The 22,370-nt window shown below is 42.3% G+C and overlaps 1 protein-coding gene and 1 long non-coding RNA gene across 13 annotated transcripts in view; one reads left to right on the forward strand and one right to left on the reverse strand.

Moving 5' to 3' along the window:
• Window positions 1-6,918, forward strand: part of LOC140603035 (uncharacterized) — a 32,458-nt gene extending 25,540 nt beyond the window's left edge. The window contains exons 2-4 of one of the 2 annotated variants that reach the window (XR_012006072.1): window positions 1,044-1,188; window positions 3,446-3,623; window positions 5,310-6,918. This is a non-coding gene — a long non-coding RNA (uncharacterized lncRNA). The remainder of the gene's footprint in view (window positions 1-1,043; window positions 1,189-3,445; window positions 3,624-5,309) is intronic. The other variant, XR_012006073.1, reaches the window with a different exon arrangement.
• The window catches only part of ZNF827 (zinc finger protein 827), a 169,246-nt gene that overhangs the window by 104,844 nt on the left and 42,032 nt on the right, over window positions 1-22,370 (reverse strand). For all 11 annotated transcript variants that reach the window (XR_012006056.1, XM_072773467.1, XM_072773463.1 and 8 more), the window contains exons 3-4: window positions 22,060-22,232; window positions 15,802-16,282 (exon numbers count right to left, since the gene is read on the reverse strand). Coding sequence is in view for 10 of the 11 variants with exons in the window: in XM_072773467.1 (XP_072629568.1) it covers window positions 15,802-16,282; window positions 22,060-22,232 (654 nt within the window). In the remaining variant the exon portion in view is untranslated. The remainder of the gene's footprint in view (window positions 1-15,801; window positions 16,283-22,059; window positions 22,233-22,370) is intronic.

Below are 22,370 nucleotides of genomic sequence, written 5' to 3' on the forward strand. Positions count from 1 at the left end.
GTAACACTTATGAGAGTGAGTCTGAAGCCCATTTCTGCTTAACAAGTAAGAATGAAAACAAATCCCCAAAGCAAGCACTTGTAACCTGTTGTCCACCACCTACCCTAGGCCAGTACTCAAGCACAAAGTCCTTTCTCCTTTGTGCCCTCTAAGGGTATACATTCTGGAATCACAAGTTCACACAGACCAGCATAATTAGAAACTGGACTCTGGAGGGCTAAGATGACAGCCTGGAATTTTGGAAGTTTTAGAAGTTTTACCACCAGAAAGATGCAGAGCAGTTCCAAGAGCTGCCCACTTTGTGTCCCTCACTCATTTTTACCTTTACCTACTTCCACCATACCACTCCTCCACTTCTGGTCCCTGTGCTATAACAACACTTGACTGTAAATTGACCTTCAAGCACTGCCTTCTCAATGAAGTCTACCCTGACCATCCTGTTCAGAACTGCAATTCCCATCCTATGGTATTCCCAATCTCTCTTACCTTACTCTTATCCTCCTTTTGCTCCAAAATACTTATCACCTGATAACTTCTGGTTAAGGATTGAATTGTGCCCACCCCCACCAATTCTTTTTTTTTTTAATTTAAATTCAATTAGCCAACATACAGTATATACTTGGTTTCAGATGTAGTGTTCAATAATTTATCAGTTGCATATAACAACCCAGTGCTCATCACATCATATGCCCTCCTTAGTACCCGTCACACACCTGCCCTCCAGCACCCCTCAGTTTGTTTGCTAGAATTAAGAGTCTCTCATGGTTTGTCTCCCTCTGAGGACTTCCTATTCAGTTTTCCCTGCCTTTCCCTATGATCCTCTGCACTGTTTCTTATATTTCACATATGAGTGAAACCACACGATAATTGTTTTTCTCCGATTGACTTATTTCGTTCAGCATAATGCCCTCCAGTTCCACCCCCATCAATTCTTATGTTCAAGCTCTAACCCAGGATGTGGTTGTATTCTGAGATAAGTAATTAAGGTTCAATGAGGCCACAAAGGGGGGAGATGTAATCCAGTATGATTGATGTCCTATCAGAGACACCAGGGATGCATGCACAGAAAAGAAAGATCATGGGAGGACACAGCAAGAAGATGGCCATCTTCAAGCCAAAAAGAAAAGCCTCAGGAGAAACCAAACCTGCCAACACCTTAATCAGACTTCCAGCCTTGAACTGTGAGCAGTGAGTTTCTTTTGTTCAAGCCACCAAGTCTTTGGTATTTTCTAATGGCAGCCCAAGCAGACTCAATATATACCGTATAACTTTCTTATTATTATGTTAGCCATTATGATCTGTTCCCTTAACTCAAGAGTAGGCTTCAAGAAGGCTACGATCTTTGTTTCAACACTGATGTAACTTGAATGCCTCGAACAGTGCCTGGCACATAGTAAGCGCTCAATATAGATCGTGGAATGAATAAAATATGTTGGCTACAAATTAGTGACATCTGATGGTGCTTCACAATTACCCATGGGAAACAAAAAGTAAGAATCCCAAAATATTCCACCAAAGGTAATCAGAAGTGCTTTCCCTGGATCTGATCCTTAGACTGGGAATAAGACCTAGAGATAAAAGCTTTGCTATCTACAGCACAGCACTTACCGAGGTGTCTGTGATAATCATTCACTTGGACTCCCACATTACCTAAGGAGGAGTTCAGACAATTTTCAAGAGAAGCACCTAAAATCTGGCTCTTTGGTATGCCTGGTTGGCTCAGTCAGTAGAACATGGGACTACTGACCTTGGGGTCTTGAGTGTGAGTCCCATAGTGGATACAGAGACTACTTTTAAAAAATTAAAAATAAATAAAATAAAGTAAAATAAAATAAAATTTGGCCCTTTGAGGACAGTGCCAGTAGAATCTGAACCAAAGAGTACAGTGATGGTCTCTAGAGCAATCTGCACATATTTCTGACCTTAGCAAGGAAGGTAGCTCCTAAGAGGACTTTGTTTATTTAGCATACTTCTCCCCTTTCAACCATTTCCTGAGAGGGGGCTGGTTCCTGGCCACCTCCTAAAGCTTCTCTCACTCTATGCCTTTCTTCCAGAACACTTTATATAAAATCCTTTTCCAAAAGCATCCTAGTTAGTCACAACAGAGCAATTAAGTGGTGTGTTCTGTTAAGTCTGAAACTTTGATTCTTTGGGAAGCAAGAATATTAAGTTATGCACTTTTTTAAATGCTTCTGTATCTTTTATTTTGAAACTTTAAAAATTTCTTTTTTTAAAAAAGATTTTATTTACTCATGAGAGACAGAAAGAGAGGCAGAGACACAGGCAGAGGGAAAAGCAAGCTCCATGTGAGGAGCCCAATGTGGGACTCGATCCTTAACCCAGGATCACACCCTAAGCCAAAGGCAGACGCTCAATCACTGAGCCACTCAGATGTCCCTGAAACTTTTTAAAATTCTAAGGTGAGGCTAGGAAAAAGGTAAGAAACTACTGAAGCCCTAGAAGCAAATCCCAATTTTTAGAGAGAGCAACCTTAAGCTGATGCTTTCTAAAGATATAAGTAGCTTCTAGAAGTATTAGTCACGATACATGCTACATAAGATTTAAGAAAAAAATTTTAGCATTGTTAGTACAACCCAGATTTAACAGAACTTCAGTAAGACACATAGAAAAACAAGAGGCAAACTAGTATGTTGCTGGATTATAAATTTGTAGGTAGCTCATATGTGGTTTTTGTTCTGACAATATCAAAAATGACATAAAACTAGTAGTATGCTGGGGAAATGTAATAATAACTAATAAGAGATCACACACACAAAAAAACCTGTGGGAAATACTCATTTGCCCACGTTTTAATTTCCCAAACACTCTAGGTCTAAATACTAGAAATATTTATACTAAGAATGGTACATAAAGCCTATATTTTAAAATTAATATGATTGAATAACTGCCATAGTTTTTTGTTATCTTACTTTTGTTTTTTATCTTACTTTTAAAAAACCCATTCTCTTTCTACAGTAAAGGGTGAAATTAAAGACGTTTCTTCTTTTCTCTTTGGGGAAACTGCTAAGAAAAAAAGGAACCAATCGCAATTCACTGCCTAGTCTTTACTTCATTCTGATTAACACAAAGATCTTAGCACATATGGATCTCTATTCATAAAAGACTTTCACTGCCCTCACCTTGACTTCTCTTTATGTATCTTGAGGTTTCCAGATACTCTATTTTTTTTAAGATTTTATTTATTTATTATTCACAAGAGATACAGAGAGAGAGAGAGGCAGAAACACAGGCAGAGGGAGAAGCAGGCTCCATGAATGGAGCCCCATGTGGGACTCGATCCTGGGACTCTGTGATCACGCCCTGAGCCAAAGGCAGACACTCAACCACTGAGCCACCCAGGCATCCCCAGATACTCTATTTTTAATGCAGTGAAGAAACTCCACTAATCAAGAGGCCCCTTCTCTCTTTGTTCCAAACATTTTAGGATCTGAGCCACTTTGATTATAAATTATGTATATCTGTAAGTTCAAGCACTCAGTGGAGCTGAGCCACCATTTAAAGGAAACAAATCAGCTTTTTGAGGATTTATAAAGGATGCAAGATAAAAGCTAGTATGGGAAAGCCACTGGGACAAAATGATTCCAAGTTTTCAATTCTAATGGGTGAGTATTCATTAATTAAAAAAAAAAATCTTAGAGCAAAGTGTCATCATTTCACACTGATATGCCTTCTAAGTGCCCCCTCTGCCTACGACTATTCTCTAAATTTCCTTAAGAATAATGCATACACCTAGCATTTGCATAGTTAACAGGAACTGGTCCTTCCATCAATCACAGGAAATAGGTTTTACTATACGATCTTCACTTAATGAGTGAGGGAACTAGGGTCCCAAGAGGTTAACAGACCAACCCCTCCAAATCACAGAGACACAGACTTCAGGGTTTCTAGCTGAAAATGCACCCAACCTCTCTCTTTTCTCTCCAAGCGCCTTGGAGAGAGATACTATCCTAAGCAGTTGGACTACGGGCTTTCAAAATAAGAGATATGGAGTGAACCAGACTTCATTAGTGAGAAAGGGAAAGGTGGGACATAACCACCCTAAGAGGCACAAAATGACCCTTTTCAGTAGAAAAGAGATCTGACTAAGAACATAGAAGAAGAAGAACGGGCCCTACCATGACTGCTTCTGCTCTGCTTTGTCTGTTCCCTCTCGTGAAGGAAGGGGACACTTTCCTTAAATTTAATAAGACAGAGCCCTCTTTCAGCTCAGAATCTAGCAATTTTGTGAATGCTGAAATGCTACATGAAAAAGGTAGGCCATTAAGAATTTTATTTACCACCTCACCCTAAGGCAGAGCCAAAGACTCCTGGACCTAGAGATTGGTGGTTTTCAAACAGTGTTCCAGGGACTCTTAGGATAAGCTTCAAAGGGTCCCAACAAATGTTCATTTCAAATTTAAGTTTTTAGGATTATTTAAAGTAATTGAAAATTTAATATAAAAATATGTACCTTCTCTTCTGTGTTAGAATGGACACCACTAATATTTACTTGTGTTGACAAGTAATTCAGTCTGGTATCACGTGTAATGAAGTTCCTCCTGTTATTATAGGAGTAGTAAAATTCTAGTAATATGTCATTAATAAGGAGGTGGTTGGCTATACACTGTTCTTTCAAAAAATTTAAACCTGTGAATGTGTGTCCATGTACAACTATACAGTTGTGGTCTTACTAGAGTCTATGTGCATACCTTGTATCAGGCTTTCTCAACATCACCACCACTGACCTTTTTGGGCAGGATAATTCACTGTTTAGCAGCATCCCTGGCCTCTGTCCACTAGCTGCCAACAGTACTGCCCGATCATGAAATCAAAAATTCTCTAGACACTGCCAGCTGTGCCCAAGGTACACCTCTGGTTAAGAACCACTACCCTGGGTTAAATTCCAGGGTGGGTTCAAGTGTATCTGCTTTGGTGAAGCTTCTCATCATGGCTGACTGACAGACACAGATATGTAAGTCTATCTGGGTCTATCATTTATGATGCACTTAATAGGGGCCAGGGGGTATGCTAAGTGTTAAATTATTTGAATTAATTTATTTGATCCTCACAGCAACCCTATTATTACCCCCATTTTGCAGTTGAGAAATCTGAGACTAAGGAGGGTAAATAAATTTCCAAATACCAGTTAATGGAACAACATTGAAGTAGTTAGTATGGAATTACAGGTGGCTTTACTGCATATTGCAAGTGTTGAATTGCTTCTGGCCTAATGACAAGGAATGAGGGAAGTTGCTAAATGCTGTCAACTTTGAAGCAACAATTTTTCATTATTATACCCTTCTTTCCAGCAGCTGAATAAATTTAAAGGCATCTTGAGATACAAAGTGAATTGTTAAAAATCTATTCTTGTTTACCACAACATCCCCATGGAAGTAGTATTTCTGGAAACTGCAATCAGCAAAATAAATGTAGAAATACACTAAAGGTTTATGCTGCTATATGACCTCCCCCCATCATAACGCTAATTCCATGCTCTGTGCTTATCAAATAGCAACTCTGCTCTGATTGCTGGACTTTTTGAGTAAGCAAATGCAATAAATGTGAACTTAAAAAATAAAGTTGTATTAAAAAATACACATTCTCTGTGTTTTATATATTGAGTCGGCACTTAGGATCATGTTTGACAAAATGAATTTATCGTGTAAAAAAAATGGAGTGAAAACCATTATTTTTACTTTCCTTACATCATGATAAGTAAACAGAGGCTCAGAGAATGATACGACTTATTTAAAATCACACAGCTCATTAATGATGGAACCAAAATCAGAGCTCAAATCCCCATATTACAAATAACCACCCAAGTTCCCTTGTAAGTATATGTGAGTACGTATGATCTGGCAGGACCAGGGGTTATTTGAAAACCTGATGCGCTTTAGGTGAGAGAAAAATAAATTACCTTATAAAAGTATAAGGAAAACCAAGATGTAGTTAAATAATAATTAATCATAGTGGAACACTGTTTTTAGATGTTAAGCATATTATATTCAAATAGAACATTTAAAACATGAGCTAAATATTTTTAAATCTTGCTTTCTAATAAGGTAAGCTACTCAATGCCTTAAGTAATTTTATAATTAATGTTTGGTGAAGTTTGAGCCATCTCCTATTTCTCAGTAGGCCCCACCTGGGCTTATCTTTGGACACATTTCGGTATCAATGTCCCCAAATCAGGACCACACAGGTCCCCTATGACAGCTACTACCACTGTACACACAGTGACGAAGGAAAAACAAAACAGGGCAGGGTCAAGGGTATTAACAATGAGCAGTGCCTCAAGAACTGTAAAATAAATAAATAAGGTTTTCCTCCATGAACTAAACTAGCAAATCAACACATAATGAGCAAAAGTAGCTCTCTGCAGTAATCCGCTTAACAGACAGGATATCTCCCTTGTCAAAAGCAGGAAGGACAAGTCCGGGAAAACCAATCAAGTTATGAGTAAATGTGAAAGAAAGCTGTGTTTTAAATTCATTCTATTAACACGTACAAAGAATGAAATGTATGAACAGCAGTGAAGTGATTTTTATGTATGAACAGCATGAAGTGATTTGAGACTAGAAAAAAGAAAACCTAAAGATTGGATAATATATTTCCAACACTCTTCAGGGAAGTTGGTGACCATCTGCCCCAAATGACATCTCCTCTTGATTGTTACACTTGTCATTCTAAATTACCATGCTGACATTCTGGTTTATACATCAGTTTTTAAATTATTTTTGACATTGTGGAATACCCAGAGAGTCTGAAGAGCTCTGGGCTGTAGTAGACTATAAAATGGCCATGATAGGGGGTGCCTGGCTGGCTCAGTCAGTATAGCATGTGACTCTTGACCTTGGGATTGGAAGTTCAAGCCTTATATTGGGAGTAGAACTTACTTAAAAAAAAAAAAAAAAAAAAAAGGCCATAACTATTCCCCTTCCTGAAGCCCCATTCCTTGTCATGTGACTTTGCAGCAACTCCCGTCAAGAGGTGGAGTGCAGAGCAGCCCGGGTGGCTAAGTGGTTTGGCACTGCCTTCAGTCCAGGGCGTGATCCTGGAGAATCCGGATCGAGTCCCACTTGGGGCTCCCTGCATGGAGCCTGCTTCTTCCTCTGCCCGTCTCTCTGCTTCTCTCTCTCTCTGTGTCTCTCATAAATAAATAAGTAAATAAGTAAATAAGTAACTAAGTAAATAAATAAATAAATAAATAAAGTCTTTAAAAAAAAAAATAGAGGTGGAGTACATTTTCCCACTCCCTGAATCTTGCCTGGAGTCGTGACTTGCTTTGCTCAGTAGAAGGTGGTCAAAATGGTCTTGGGGCCAGTTCTCAGTCTAGCCTCCAGAGGCCTCATGCACTTTTGCTCTCTCCTTTGGAACCCTGCCCAGCTGTCATGTGAATGAGCCTGGGTTAGCCCACTGAAGATAAGAGACCATGGAGAACAGGGAGAAGCCATCCCTAGCTGAGGCTATCCTAGACCAGGCTGGCCCCAGCCCATGTGGCAACGTACCTTAGATAGATGAGTTAGCCTGGAGAGACTCGAAGAAGCACCCTAATCAAACCATGCCCCAAATGCCAATCCACAAAATCATAAACTAAGTCAATGGCTATTATTTTGAGCTGCTACACTGTGGAGTGGTTTTTTACTTAACTGTGTGATGGACTCCAGTTCCTAGACTTGACCCTCCCAGCTGAGGGCCTGGAACATGGGACATAAGAAGACATCAAGGGACTCACAGCCATCAAGCTTCTCTTTGAACAGCCTGCTTACTTTCCACAGATTACCACTCTGCTCCATCTTCTTTCTTATAATACTAAGAAGCTAGCTGCAAATTTGCAAATCTTTCCTAAGTGAAGTAATATCACAACCTCAGAAAACTTGACTTCCAGAATATGACTAATGGAATATCTTTTTATAATTTGTTGTGGAATGCACTGTGGATGCTATAAAGATAAAGATGTTACAAAAGAAACATTATCTGCCCCCCACACGCACACCATAGCAACTTGAAATAGTTCAAGAGACAAAATTAATCATACACAAGCAATCAAATGAACTATGCAATAATACAACCACCAACCTGGGTGATAAAGACTCTAAGTATCACCAGAATTCACAGGGGGCGATGAGAAGGTTGGCTGTAAAGACCAGAATAACAGGAAAAGGTTTTACTAAAGAAATCGGAACCAAAATATTCTTTGAAGGATGACCAGCATTTGCATGGGGCAAACAGTAGGAGGAAGACAGGAATGGGTCCCTACATTGCTAGAAATTCTCTACAAAGATACAGAACCACTGGGTGGTTCAGAGGAGCATTAAAATTTAAGGATGCCTAGGTGGCTCAGCAGTTGAGCATTTGCCTTTGGCTCAGGCCGTGATTCTGGGGTCCTGGGATGGAGTCCCACATCGGGCTCCCCACAGGGAGCCCACTTCTCCCTCTGCCTGTGTCTCCTCTGTGTCTCTTATGAATAAATAGTTAATTTAGTTTTAAGAACATTATTATTCTTTTTTGAAAAGTTCTTATTCCCCCCCCTCATTTCTTCCCTAACAAGAGGACGATAACAGGGAATTCCACCATCAAATTACCAGACTCCTAGAACAACATGAATGAAGGCAGAGAATAGCAATGAGAGGGTATATACATGAGCTGGTGAAGACTGTCAACATTTTTCTGGAGAGCAGTGAGGATATGGTTCCTCTGGAGAAAGGAGCCAGGCAGAGGCATATCTGATGCATGACATATTAGAAGAAGAGTTGTTAGAATGAGTTGGAGGGCCTGCGCGGGGAGGCCGGGGTGGAGAAGGCACCAGGGAGGGAGCTAAGAAGGCAAGCTGCCTAGGTGTGAGCTGATGACCAGGAGAGGCTGCACGTGGAGGGACGGATATATTTTCAAGACACAAAGAATTTAACCAGATTAGTGACTGAATTAGCATGCATTAGAAATGATGCCATGGTTTGGAGCCAAGGAAAATAAACAGTGAAGCAGACGGAGGTCAAAAGACAGTTCGCTCAACTGAGAAAAAAAATTAAGTAATAGCTAATTAAGTGGTCATGAGCCAAGGCTTTGCAGTTCGGCAGAGATGAATCTTTGCTCTCTCCTGTGTAGCTAAAACCTTTTAAGCCTCAACTTCCTCATCTGTAAAATAGGTTTAATATTATTGACCCCCTTCGGGCTTTTAAGAGGGTTACTGGAAAAACATGAAGTTGTGGGCTCAGCAACTTGGCTCACTGTAGACACATTTAATTAGTAAGTAGTAGAAGTAGTAACAATAGTAATAAAGGGCAATAAGTAGAAGACAATGTACTTCTGAGGGAAGGAAGAAAATGGCTTGGATTCAGATTTGCAGAAACAGGCTTTGATAAATTTTCCCAGGAATCTGTCAAGATAAAAAATTAGTCTCAGAGCAATTCTGGAACAGCTAGGTATATTCCATCCAACACTGCGAGGGAAAAAAAAGACCTGGATTCTAGTTGTGACCCTTTTACAACTAATCTCTTTGAGTCTTGGTCTTTGTCTACATGCTTGTCATGAGATGATGTATTTGGGAAAATGCCATACACTGTAATGCCCTACAGAAATATTAGTTGGGGGCAGCCCAGGTGGCCCAGCAGTTCAGTGCCGTCTTCGGCCCAGGGCGTGATCCTGGAGTCCCGGGATCGAGTCCCACATCGGGCTCCCTGCATGCAGCCTGTTTCTCCCTCTACCTGTGTCTCTGCCTGTCTCTCTCTCTCTCTCTCTCTCTGTGTGTGTGTGTGTGTGTGTATGTGTGTGTCTGTGTGTGGTGAATAAATAAATAAAATCTTAAAAAAAAATATTAGTCGGCCTTACTGTTACTACTGTTTGCACTAAGTAATTCCTGAAAAGCCTAAAGGAATTAATGCAACTTTCAATGGTGTCTAACATACAGCAGTCAGAATGGCTCCGTCCTGGGGACTGTAACTACACACCAGCAAACAAGGAACATCTAGGTGGCTCAGTGGTTGAGTGTCTGCTCAGGCCGTGATCCCGGGGTCCTGGGATGGAGTCCCATATTGGGCTCTCCATGGGGAGCCCACTTCTCCCTCTGCCTCTGTTTCTGCCTCTCTCTGAGTGTCTCTCATGAATAAATAAATAAAATCTTTAAAAAAAAAAAAAAAAAAAGCAGAGCCAAGTTCAATTGCTCTGTTCCCTTGTTTTGTGATTTGGGGTACAGGCAGCCTAGGGGAGGGAATGTTGGAACCAGGCCCCTCGGATGGATTAGAATCCCAGCTCTGCCACCTAGTAGCAGCATGGGCAAGTCTCTTAGCCTCTGTTTCTTGGTTTCCACCTATAAAATGTGAATCCTCATACTATGTACATATAGAGTGCTTATGTTCAAATGAGTTAAATGGCACAGAGTAAGCACTATGTGAGCGATTGTTAAGGAAAAATAAGAAACAATGAGTAGACGTCATGAAATCTCTACAGAAGTTTCAGTCTGCATGTGTATAACTCCAGGCCTCATTTTCTTGTAATGTCACCTCTTCTTTTGTGACTCTGATCAGTCCTTGTCTCATAGAATAGCAAGTCACTGAAAAACAGGAATCACCCTCTCTCTCTCATATGAATCACCACTGGGGTCAATAAAATCCAAGGTTTCAAAAGGGCATTCAGGCCACCTATACGTATACGGCCCTAAATGTAGCTTTTGACACCAGGAATTTCGATCAATGAGCAGGTGAGTGCCAAGCATGAGAAAAGCAGAGCACAGTTAAAAAAAGAGCCAAGGGGCCTGGGTGGTTTAGTCAGTGGAGTGGACAGCTCTTGATCTCAGAGTTGTAAGTTTGAGCCCCACGTTGGGTGTAAACATTACTTTAAAAAAAAAAAATCTTAAAAAAAAAAAGTAAACATGAAATAAAAAGAAGCACCAACTGAAGGAAGGCATAAAGGAAGACTCTTAAAAATAAAACCACTGGGGAAGGCGCTTTTAGGGAAGGGAAGTGGGAGCCCCTGGCTACTGGCGCTGAAATCTTATGGCATGACTGGCACAAGGATGGCATTTACTTACAAGAAGGCTCATTTGTAAAGATGTTTTACAGAAAGCCAATCAGAACCACCAGGCAAAAAGGACTACCTGGTTTACCAAGCATCTTACCCCTCCTTCTCCAGCAGTGCACACAAAGCCTTCACAGGATAGGGCAGAAAACTGTGTGAAATAGATAGAAGCAGAAGAACAAAGGCCTGCAGGAAACTGCAAGATAGTACACAAACACATTCACCAACTCACCTGCATTTATACAAGAAAGCCTCTGCTATTTTATAGCAGAGCTCCTCATATATCAGCAACAATTTGGCCTGTACCCATTTGTAAGTCACTGCCTTAAACATGCCTTCTCTCCTAGTTAAAATTATTTTGGACTTCATTTTACAAAATTAATATAATGTGGGAGACAGTATGAAATTTTTTTTTGCCAGTTTCCAAATTAAAAATAGTCAAAATGACTTGTATCTTTTATTTTGGAAAACCAGGGACAAAAAGATATTCCCAGCCTATAACTGAGGTGCCAAGTTTCTGTCAACTGCTTGGTTACAATGTGGAGAGTTAGAATTAAATTTTGTATCTTGAAAAGTGTAGCTTTGAAGAAGAGAAATGATGTAAAGGCTGTTGCAAACAACTTTTAAGGCATCTAATGATGACACTCCTAGCTCCTTGATGCTCTAGATGAGTCTTGAGACTTTCTGGTTCTAACTGGAGAACACAAAGATGCTTCTTCTAATTCTCCTGTCATGAGGCCCCACGAGGAAAAACAAGGGGCTCAGTGGCCATGAGTCACCCAGGCCTCTTATTTATGTCAACTTTGACCTATGGGGGAATGCCTCAGACTCATCTCACACCACTCACCAGGCCCCTTTTTGTGATCTGAGATAGAAAAGAAGGAAAGAGGGCTTCACTGAAAAAAAACAAAACCAAAACCAAAAAAACACCACAAAACCATAGCTGTACTGAAAAAAACTGTATCAGGTACCAACTTCATATTCCACATCAGTGGGCTTGAGTCCCGGCTGCACATTAGAATCATTTGAGGATTTTAAAGAAAATGCCAATGCCTAGGCCCTTTCCTAGGCCAATTAAATCCTAACTTCTGGGAGTGACCCTGGGCCCTGGCATTTTTAAGAATCTCCCCAGGTAAGTATAATGTGCAGCTGAGTTTACACTCACAGCTGCTAGTTACGGGACAGAGTCTCAGAAGCAGCAGGAACCTAGGTGCTCCACGGTCCAGTGAGTGCCTTTCCCCTGCACGCCCCAGTCACGTGACCACTGGCTCCCTTGCTCTGGCATTCCATGACCTGCCTGGGTCTTCTGGATCCAAGAAGGATCTATGCCAATATACGGGGCTGCAGCCCTCCAAGGCCTGCCTCCTGGGCTGAAACCCCGAGTGAAGTTTACAAAATTATTTTTTCCATCAGTCCAGAAAGCCAGCAGCAGGGGCTTCCCCATAACCTTCCCTGAATCAATCACAGTGTTAAGCCCGGGAGCCTCGGTTCTAGGGAGCAACATCAATCTTCAAAGACTATGGAATGTTAAGTGTTGGCTCAGCAGAGGGATAGCTGACGGATTGGAGAAGGGGTTTGATTTCACCATCACATATACTGGGAAACCTTAAAACAGAGGTGGGGTTGGAGGAGGACTCAGAGTCTGTTTAAACAGCATCCTGCCAGTGAGTTTTTAATCCCACTGGGTTCCATTAAGTCATCTTTATGCTTAGTTTTAGTTGAAGGAGCAAGAAAGACTTCCCTTAATAACCAAGCAAGAAAGAATCAAGTGTTTTCCATCTCTTTCTGGGAAACAAGTAGGTATGTACACGCCTGAATCTGTCACTGTGCGCCAGTTCTGCAGTGATGTGGCTGGCACAGAGACTCACAGACTTGGTGCCCACAAACAGCTGCACCCCACAGAGCGTCCCAGCAGGTGCACGCACAGAGCCCAGCTCAAAAAGTCGTTGCGGGAACAATGCCGCCGTTATGACGCTGAGAGACAAGGCGACAGTAACCACTACTGCACTGCATTTGGTGATGGCAAAGGGCTAGAAACTCGGCCGCAGCTCCCTGAGATCTGGCCTTTTGGTCCCAGGATCACATCCACAGACACAGCCAGGTAGAGCACCACAGTGACAGCAGCTACCAATTACAAGGCCCGACCAACCAGAGAGTTAGTGGAAATTAAAGAAAAAAAAAAGCCCTCCAGAAAACGTATTCCTCTCCTCTTAACATATCTTCTCCTCCTGTGGGCTGCACTGCCACAGTCACTAAGTTTACATTTACATCCGAATATGCACGCACACACACACAAAATTACCGATGCATCTCACTCCCTCTCACTCCCCAGTGACTTTGTAACAGGTTGCTAGGTAACAGTGCATACAAGTCAGGTTTCAGGACCTCTAGTAAGCCACCATAAAATAGCTGCATGGGCCTTTTGCATAAATAGTGTGCATTTGTTATCTGTTTTCTTATGCCAATTGATCAGTCCGTAAATACTCTGACTACCAAACTGTATAAATAAGTCCCATCAATAACTGAGAAAAGAGATCACAGTGTAAGGCTTTGGTGCAGTCTTTCACCCCAACTTTCCGACCAGCTTCTCTTGAGTCTCTCCTCTTTGCAGTGGCAGCGCTCGGCAGGCCTTATCGTATGCTCCCTGAGATTGGGTCTGGAGCTAGTTACAGCCATAGCCCAGCAGGAGTAGGGTATCATACACCAAGCATTTCATCCAAAGACCAATCTTCCTTCATCATCTCTCCCCTTCCTTCAGATTTAAAAACTGCTTGCAGTCTTGGAATAAAAGCAGCAACCCCGTACTAAGAGCTATTCACCCCCACTTAGTCTCTCCCTGTCAAGTAAGGAAACGTCCCGTGTTTAAGCCACACTAAGTGAATATGCCATGTGCATTCCTTCCCTTGGGAGTGCACTAGAGGAGCCCAGAAAAGGAGCCTGCTTTTGCTATAAAATTGGTAGGAGAGATCAAGGAAAAATCCAGAGACACACACCCTGCACAGCCCCACCCTGCCAGAGGTGAAGCCTAAAGGATTAGCAGTGAAAGGAAAACTATCAGCATGAATTTCCCCACAGTTTCAAAAATGTTTAAATATAAAACTCGAAGATGCTACAAGCTTATTTTGCCCTAGACTGGGGTAGGATAAGGCAAGTGGAGGGGTGGAGAGGAGAGAGGCCCCTGTTCTTCAAGAGCACAGGCTTCCTGTGGCCTGTTTCCAGCAGAGGACTCTGCACTCATGCTGTGGGTTGCTGGACTGGAGCGCCTAGCTGTACCATTCCTGGCTCCCGGTGACTCCCCAGATCATTTCTGACGCCTCATTTCATCCCCCACCTCTCCTCGTTTCTTCCAACTAGCATTGCACACTCCTGAGGGGCAAAGATCTGGGGTGCGGGGAACATTGCAAGAGACCTGACCAGAAGAGTCACTGAGCAAAGGGACTTCCAAGCGAGTGAAGCTGAACCTCTAATTCACCTGGCAATGACATTTAGTGAAATGCGACTCACAGTCCATTTAAAGGAAGGCGGTGACCAATTATTCTCCATTTAAAAGGGTATTGTCAATCTCCAAAGAGCTGAAATGGCATTTGGAAATCATCATGAGGACTGCCATCTTCACTGAAAGACAGAACCAACTCTCAGCCGACCTTTCCCCACCCTCCACATCTCTTTTACAATTTAAAATCATACTTCTAAAAATGTAACGAGTAGCAGCACAATCCCACATCATGTTTTATCATTCCCAAACAGTCAGGAAAAACAGCGCTCCCTCAATAGCACCACCCCCTATTCAACCTCACAACTTAAGCAAAGAAATTGGGGGAGGGGGCGGGGAGGACAAAAAAGACAAGAAACACCATGTATAATTTGATGATGAATGTGATGCCAATTAATAATAAATCTTTATAACATATTTCATCTTCCTTCCAAAAGGCAATGGGGTAGCTGGGAAAGAATATTTTTTAAAAAGTTAGTTTTGTTTTTGTTTTAATTTCAGTTTACATTAGGCGCCTAAAGTAGTCAAATTTATAGAGGCAGAAAGTAGACTAGCGGTTACCAGGGGCTGTGGAGAGGGTGGAATGTGGAATTATTGTTTATGGGTGCGAGGTTTCAGTTTGGGATGACAAAAAAGTTCTGGAGATATGGATGGTGGTGATGGTTATACAACAACAGGAATGTACTTAATGCCAAAGAACTGTATACTTAAAAATGGTTAAAACGGTAAATTTCATGTTAGGTGTATTTTATTTCAATAAAAATTTTTCTAGTGGAAAAAATAATGTAAAGATAATCTTTTTCATTTGCTCAAATTTTGAAACTCTAATTCCTAACAGTTGTCTCTGTATATATGTCCTTTAAAACTCTTTCCGATTAAGGCCTTTATTAACTTGAATAATGCAAAATGAGATATTCTGTACAAGCTTAAAAGAATCAAATGCAGAGACAAGTTAAATATGGCCCAAGGTCACACAAAGAACTGTCACCAACTTGGCTCACCATGTGACCTGTCCCCCACAACAAGAACCCATAAAAATGAAAAACCGGAAGGAAATCAACAACCCCTGTTATTTCTAGACCCAAACTATAGTAATGCCTACTTCCAAAGGACTTCAAAAAAAAAAAAAAAAAGTCAAGGAGCAAATTTATGAAAGTGCAAACGATTTAAAGCAACCTTGAAATCATCTAGTACTACCAGCTCACTTTACAGATAAGACTCCTGGTAGAGAAAGAGAGAGAGACAGACAGACAGACAGAGAGGAAGAGAGAGAATATACAACCCTATGCAAGTACCTGACAGCTTCATGAGAAAATCAGACGCCATCTTAACAGAGATGTCCTGGCTGAACAATGCTGATGCACTGTTGGCCACATACTCGGAGGGGTCTTTCAGCTTTGTGTGGTTGGCCGGCCTGTCGGCAGCATTCAGAGTAAAGGAAGTTGGCAGGCCGTTATCTTCCTTGGGTTCCTCCTTCACCAGCAAAGGCGAGACGCCAGCCCCACCCTGGCTAGTCCTCTCTGGAGTGTTGGACGTCATCATGGTCCCCACTAGCTCTGTCCCTCCTCCTTCCCTTTGCTGCCCCAGGCAGGCACTGTCACTGAGGTGGGGAGATCCCTTGACATCTGGGTCTGGGATCTCCTCCTTCACCTTGGCTTCTGTCCTCAGGAAGTGCTGATGGCAACGCATGTGGAGTTTCAGGCTGAAGTGGCGTGAGGAAGTGAAAGGGCATAGCTGGCACTGAAAGGTCTCTCCCCGGTCCTGGTGCTGATGAACCTGATGAAGAAGCAAGAAGAATGAGCTCTCCACCATCTGCTTACAAAAAATGCCTTGTTGTATATCCAGACTATTCATTGACCATTTCCTCACAGTACCAAGGGCTGGGCTGGCCCAGGAAATAAAATCACCAGAGGAGTATTTCATTTCCCTGCTCCAGGTAATGAGGTTTGTCCCTAAACATAACATGGGTCCACGTAGGTTAAGAGCCCATTATTAGAGCCACACTCACAACTGAAGATGCTGTCTGCCAATGGAGGCTGTTTTTAGTAGAACTGTCCTAATATTCTAGTCATCTCATCTCAGTGGGTCTTCAAAGAAAATACAAACCCAGCACAGTGCGAACTTACATAATTACTGGTTGGGGGGGTCAAAGGAGGCAACCTGTCAAGTAATTCCTTTCACAATAATAATGAGTCATACGCGCCCGATTATTCTCACTTGGAGAATTCGTTATGTTTTGCAAACATAATTTCAATTTTCAAAACACTTCTCCAGGTAAATTAAGAACGTGGAGAATGACATCTCTGGAGTATTCCCGTTTCATAGACAGGGAGACTGAGACCCCAGAGTAAGTGGCTTGAGCAAAATTATATACAGAGCAAGCAAAGTAGAGTGGGAGAAAAACCAAGGTCTGATCCCCACCAAGTATTCTCAGCAAGATGAAACTAATGTTTCCAAATGTGGTTCTATCAGGCTCCAGATTCTGATATCTGCAATGAAAGAATGCAGACTTTTAAATCCAGTTCCTGTCTCACATGCACAGTACCTGTAAAAATTGGAGGAAACTTTTTTCTTCCTGTCCCTACCAAATTTAGTGCTTGGAAAAGTGAGGAAATCATTGCACTGGACTGAGCCAGGCTTGGAGCTGGCAGGTGCTGGTAAGCTTGTAACTTCCCCATTCAGCTCTGCCAATGTACTTCAGTGCTGACCTGCTACACCCTGCTATTTCAGGACTGCCCCTCCCTGGCATGGAAACTGCCAATTGTGGAAATCTGGGCCAAATGATTTGGGGAGTTGTGGGATCTGGACAAACAAGTGATTAGGATTCAAAACCAAAACAGCACCGATACCTCATCGTCCAGCGGTGACCCAAGTAGGATCTGAACCCAGGTCTGACAAAGGTTAAAGGCTAGTTCGTTAATTCACTGCACCACCTGGCCCCTCTGCGTAGGCTTCCTTTCCAAGACAGCAAGTTTTACTACAGCTGTTTATGCATTCTGAATGCAATCCAAGAGCATTATTCATCAGCCAAAACATACTTTTAAATATTGTTAAGTGACCAACAAAAGCAAAGAAATTAAAAGTTAATGGTGAGATCCTGTCGCTACAGCACCCCACTGTGGCTTTTTGAAAAAAACAGCCGAAGACATTCTGGGTCCCCCATCGCATGAATTTCTTTCTCAGAAATAACCATATCAACTTCAATTTAGGTGCAGCAAGGCCTGGCGCATTAAAAGGTTTCCCCTCTGCCAGGTCGGGAGGGGCCGAGGGTTAGGGACGCGCTCATCACTGGCTGTTAACATCACCGCTCTCTGTTCTTTCATAACAAAGGGATTTCACTCTGGAGCTGATCGTTTCATTTTGCTTTCTCACAGAATCATGAAGATTCCTCCCCATCTCCTCCACCCAATTTCCACAGAAGCAGGCACCTTGGGGGCTCGGGTCACAGCCCCACAGGACCCTGACAGGTGCTGCCTAAAGCATGCCCAGAACCAGGTGGTAAAGGTCACAGGGGAGACCGCTTCCGATGTCCCGGGAGCAGTGGGGGCAGATTCCATTTCAGAAGCGCCCTTACATCTATCAACCCAGGAAAGGAGCTAATCCAAGAACAGAAGCTCCGGAAGCAGCTTCTGGAAGAAGGGAAGGACAGAGAGTGAGCCCAAGTTCTAAAATCAAAAGGGAGCCCTGGACTGAAGAGTTTGAGCACAAGTATTTTACGTGGCTTCTTTTCCACCAGATCCCAGCCTTGTTATATTTAGTTGTGGAAAAATCAGTGTCGGTTTAAAGGAAAAACAGTGGCCATGGTGTTGACTTTCGCACTTATCATTTTATTTGAGTTACAACTTCCCAAAGGGGCTATATGTCGCATTGGGCCCTTGAAAGAAGTATTCCTACAGTCCTCCTGATGCACTTTCCTCCCTTCTGTCCTGACAGAAAAGCACTTTCCGTTATAACTTTTAATCTCTTTCGCCTAACACTGGCTTTGAGATCCCTCTAAGTCCACTACTGTGCAGAAATGCTTGTCTAAAGCACATCATTCTTTCCAGGCCACTTAGAGACATGTTTATTGACTGGCCATTTTGTACCAAGAGCATCTAAGGGGCGGGAAGTAGAAAGCACTGTTACATCTTGAGGTCCATCTCCCAGTGGTGGCGGGATGAGCATGAGGAAGCTTTGGCAAACATCTGCTCCATGTGCCCCTGTAAGGGACCAGGCTGGGCAGGGAAGGCATTTCCTCAGGAACCACAGCTCCTTAAGTGGCAGGTCCCAGGCCAGCAGGACTCTGTGCTCTGACCCTTGCCCTGTTTCTTGCCATTACTTCCTTAGTGTTCCTTATTTCAGCAGTCCTCACCTTTTCTGTTCAATCTTGGCTTATGAATTTCGCATTTAATTCCTGTATGCTCACTCATCCAGGAAAGTTGTAAAAGACTTAATGGGAATCTAAGATAACCCGGAGGAAGCTGGAGGCATTTACAAGCTCCTTCCTCAGCTGCCCATAAAAACGTTTGCGAGATATACAGAGGGAGGAAAGGCAGTTTTTTTTTAAAAAATTGTACAGTGCCCAGCACCCAGTGGGAACACCGTCAATACTGTCCGTGTTGAACAAATAAAGCAGAATCCCCATTCGTCTTCAATGGGTCTATATCATCAATGTGCAAGGATATACGTTAGAATAGTAACAATGGGGATCCCTGGGTGGCGCAGCGGTTTGGCGCCTGCCTTTGGCCCAGGGCGCGATTCTGGAGACCCGGGATCGAATCCCACATCGGGCTCCCGGTGCATGGAGCCTGCTTCTCCCTCTGCCTGTGTCTCTGCCTCTCTCTCTCTCTGTAACTATCATAAATAAATAAAACTTAAAAAAATAAAAATAAAAAAAAAATAAAAAAAAAGAATAGTAACAATGGTTCTCTCTGTGTGATGGGATTGAGGGTCAATTTTAATTTTAGATTCTTGGCATCTACCAGTTTTTTAAAAATTCTCACCATTAAAGATGGATCACAAAAAGAAAAAGGCAGCAATAAAATTTAGAGTAATTTTCTAATCCCACATCATTACTTGATTTTCGCATGTAAAGGCTAACTCAGAGAACTCTTGGGTAACAGTGGCCAGGTTAGCTACGTTAACCGAGTGTGCCCCATGCAGCCACTGTATTCAGTTGCTTCCCGTCCATTATCTCATTTAACCCTTATAACGACTCTGGACTCCAGGCGATAGATCGGATGATTATCTCCATGAGTGGAAAGAAGGCTGGGAGAGGTTAAATGATTAGCCCAAAGTCTCACCACTACTAAAAGTCGTGGAACTGAGATTCTAACTGAGGTCTTTCTGACCACACGCAGCATGAGATCTTAATCTATAGGCGACACTGCCCCCACTTCATAAGCTGACTTTGTTTTAGAAGACCTATTCATAGTTTTAGTCACTGGTGAATGCAGCAGAAGACATCTATTGACAAGACCACTGCCATTATACTCTTATATAGACTGTTGACAAAATTTCTCAAAATTTGAGTATGTCAAATCAAAACAAAAGCATGAACTCTTTAATTAAAGGAAGAAAAAGGCCCATTCGGGAGGTGGAGAAGAGAGGAAAGAAAGACTACACCATTTGATAAAATTAAACTTGCATGAGCCCTTCTCACACTTCCCTTATCAAAAGCTTGAGTCGTAGCTCAACAGGTTAGGACACCATGAGTTTGAATAAAGTAGTAATTTCACACAACTGCTTTATTGTACTGGTTATTGATTTGTTCTGAAAGCATTCTGAGACCCTGCGACCCGCAAAGCCCTGGCCGCTCTCATCTGTGACACTGTCATGGCCGACCGTCTGCATCATCAAGGCACCCAACTCATCTCCCTATGGTTTCAGGGTCAGTAGTTCCTGCTATTGAAAACCCATCTTTTTTTCTGTGGGTTTATAAATAGGTTGTTTTATGTGACCCTGAGCTGAAACCAAGCTTACAAGGTGTCAGGCTAGATGCAAGTTTTCTGCTCACTGAAGCTTTAAATTTGCCAGACCTGATTTCTAAACACAGTGTAAGACACAGTAACGAAAACAAATTTTAGTTTTAAAGGCATTCCTTTTGAAGGCTCATCCTGCTAATGAAATCCACTTTGCAGGTGTAAAATACAAGATTTTGCTTTGGGAAGAGGTGACAGAGAATGAGGAGGGGAATGGAAAAACCAAGTAGGCTCAGTAAAATCCAACCAACCAGAACTCCTGGTTCAATGGATTCTGAAGATGAAAGGCAAGCTACTCCCGGGAGAAAAAGGCAAATGATAGAATACAAATTACATCATGGATTTAATTTTTCTTTTTAATTTTCTAAGCTATCTCCTAAAATCAGGAGAGGTGCTGTCTGAACACACATTTTTCGAGCTACAATTCACAACAATCCCTGATCTATTCAGACAGATTATTAGGCTCCAGGGTTTTGTATAAAAGCAAATATCTCAATTACGTAAATACACTATGCTTCTTATGGCAGGGAAGTAAAAACGTTATAAACAATGTCGACAGCCAAACTATATTGAAAATATCGGTGGGAAAATCAAGGTGTTCAAAGACAGTTATCAAAATTAAATAACCACTACTGAACATTTCGATGTCAGATACTTGGCTAACATTATCTCCTTAAATACTAATGATAACTCTTTGAGATAAACATTATCGTTCTCGTTGAACAGATGAGAAAATTGAGAGCCTAAAGTTCATTTGCTCAAGGCCACTTAGCTAGTAAGTTGCACAATAAGATTTAAATGCAAGTCTGTCAAATTCAAGAGCCCATGCTGTTTTATCTAGTGATTTTCTTCCTTGAGTTTCAGAGAAAATCTTTGTTAGTAGTGGGGTCTCCAGAAAGATTTCAAGATGACTAAGTTTTCTCCATCTCACTTAAGAGTGAAATGCAGTTGTTTTTAATAAGACATTGAAAACAATGTCCTTAGATGTTTGATAAGTGTGATCCTGGGAATTAGGACAGCACAAACAGGGACAGCCTCAGGAGGGCCCTGTCTTGTCAGAAATAGTCCCCCAAGTCCCACACAGGGCGAAAGTTAGAGCCCAGTGTCTTTCAAGGTCCTCACTCCTCCTCTAAGGAGCCTCTGGGTGTTCCTGTGGGTTTGTAAGCTGGAGAACAAAACAACAGCAGAAGAGGGCAGTCCCTCTCTGGGGTAGGGGTGTAGCAGCCCATCCTGTACTGGTCTTTCCTGCTCCTTGCTCTTCCCTAAGTCTTCCTCCTAGCGCCCCAGACATGCAACGCCATGCAAGGTCAAGGTAGGCTGCTGCTCCCCAGTCAGAAAGGAGGACTCCATATTATGTCTGTTAAAGTCTTTGCCTTTAAGTTCTTGGTTGTAAAAGGACAGGAATAGCATCACAAAGGAGACCCTCCTCAACACGCTTCATTGGTGCTGCACGCGACCTCGGAATCAATGAGCGCTTCATTCCGTAGGCTCCACCACGGCCCCTCTCCTGTCTAGAAGCCGCCAGCACCAGGCCATGTGCAAGAGCTTGGGCTGTGCCTGCCTCTCTGTAAGGCCCGTCCGCAGTTGGCTTACCTTCATGTGGGATTTGAGATTGTCCTTGCGAGCACACCGGAATGGACAGAGCGGACACTGATGACTTTTTAAACCTGTGTGAATCACCATGTGCCGCTTCCAGTAACTCTTCCTTTTTATAACCAAACCACATATTGGACACTGGAAAGGCTTTCCGCTTTCCTCTTCAGAGGCTTGGAAGAGGGAGAAAGAAAGAAAAATTGAGGAAAACAAAAAGGGACACTGCATCCAGCATTCACTCACATGCATTACTATATAAAGAACACTAAAAATGATTTGGTATTTTTCCTGGGCAATTCCAAGACTTTATC

The sequence above is a fragment of the Canis lupus genome, chromosome 13 (assembly GCF_048164855.1).
Source record: "Canis lupus baileyi chromosome 13, mCanLup2.hap1, whole genome shotgun sequence".
Taxonomy (NCBI): domain Eukaryota; kingdom Metazoa; phylum Chordata; class Mammalia; order Carnivora; family Canidae; genus Canis; species Canis lupus.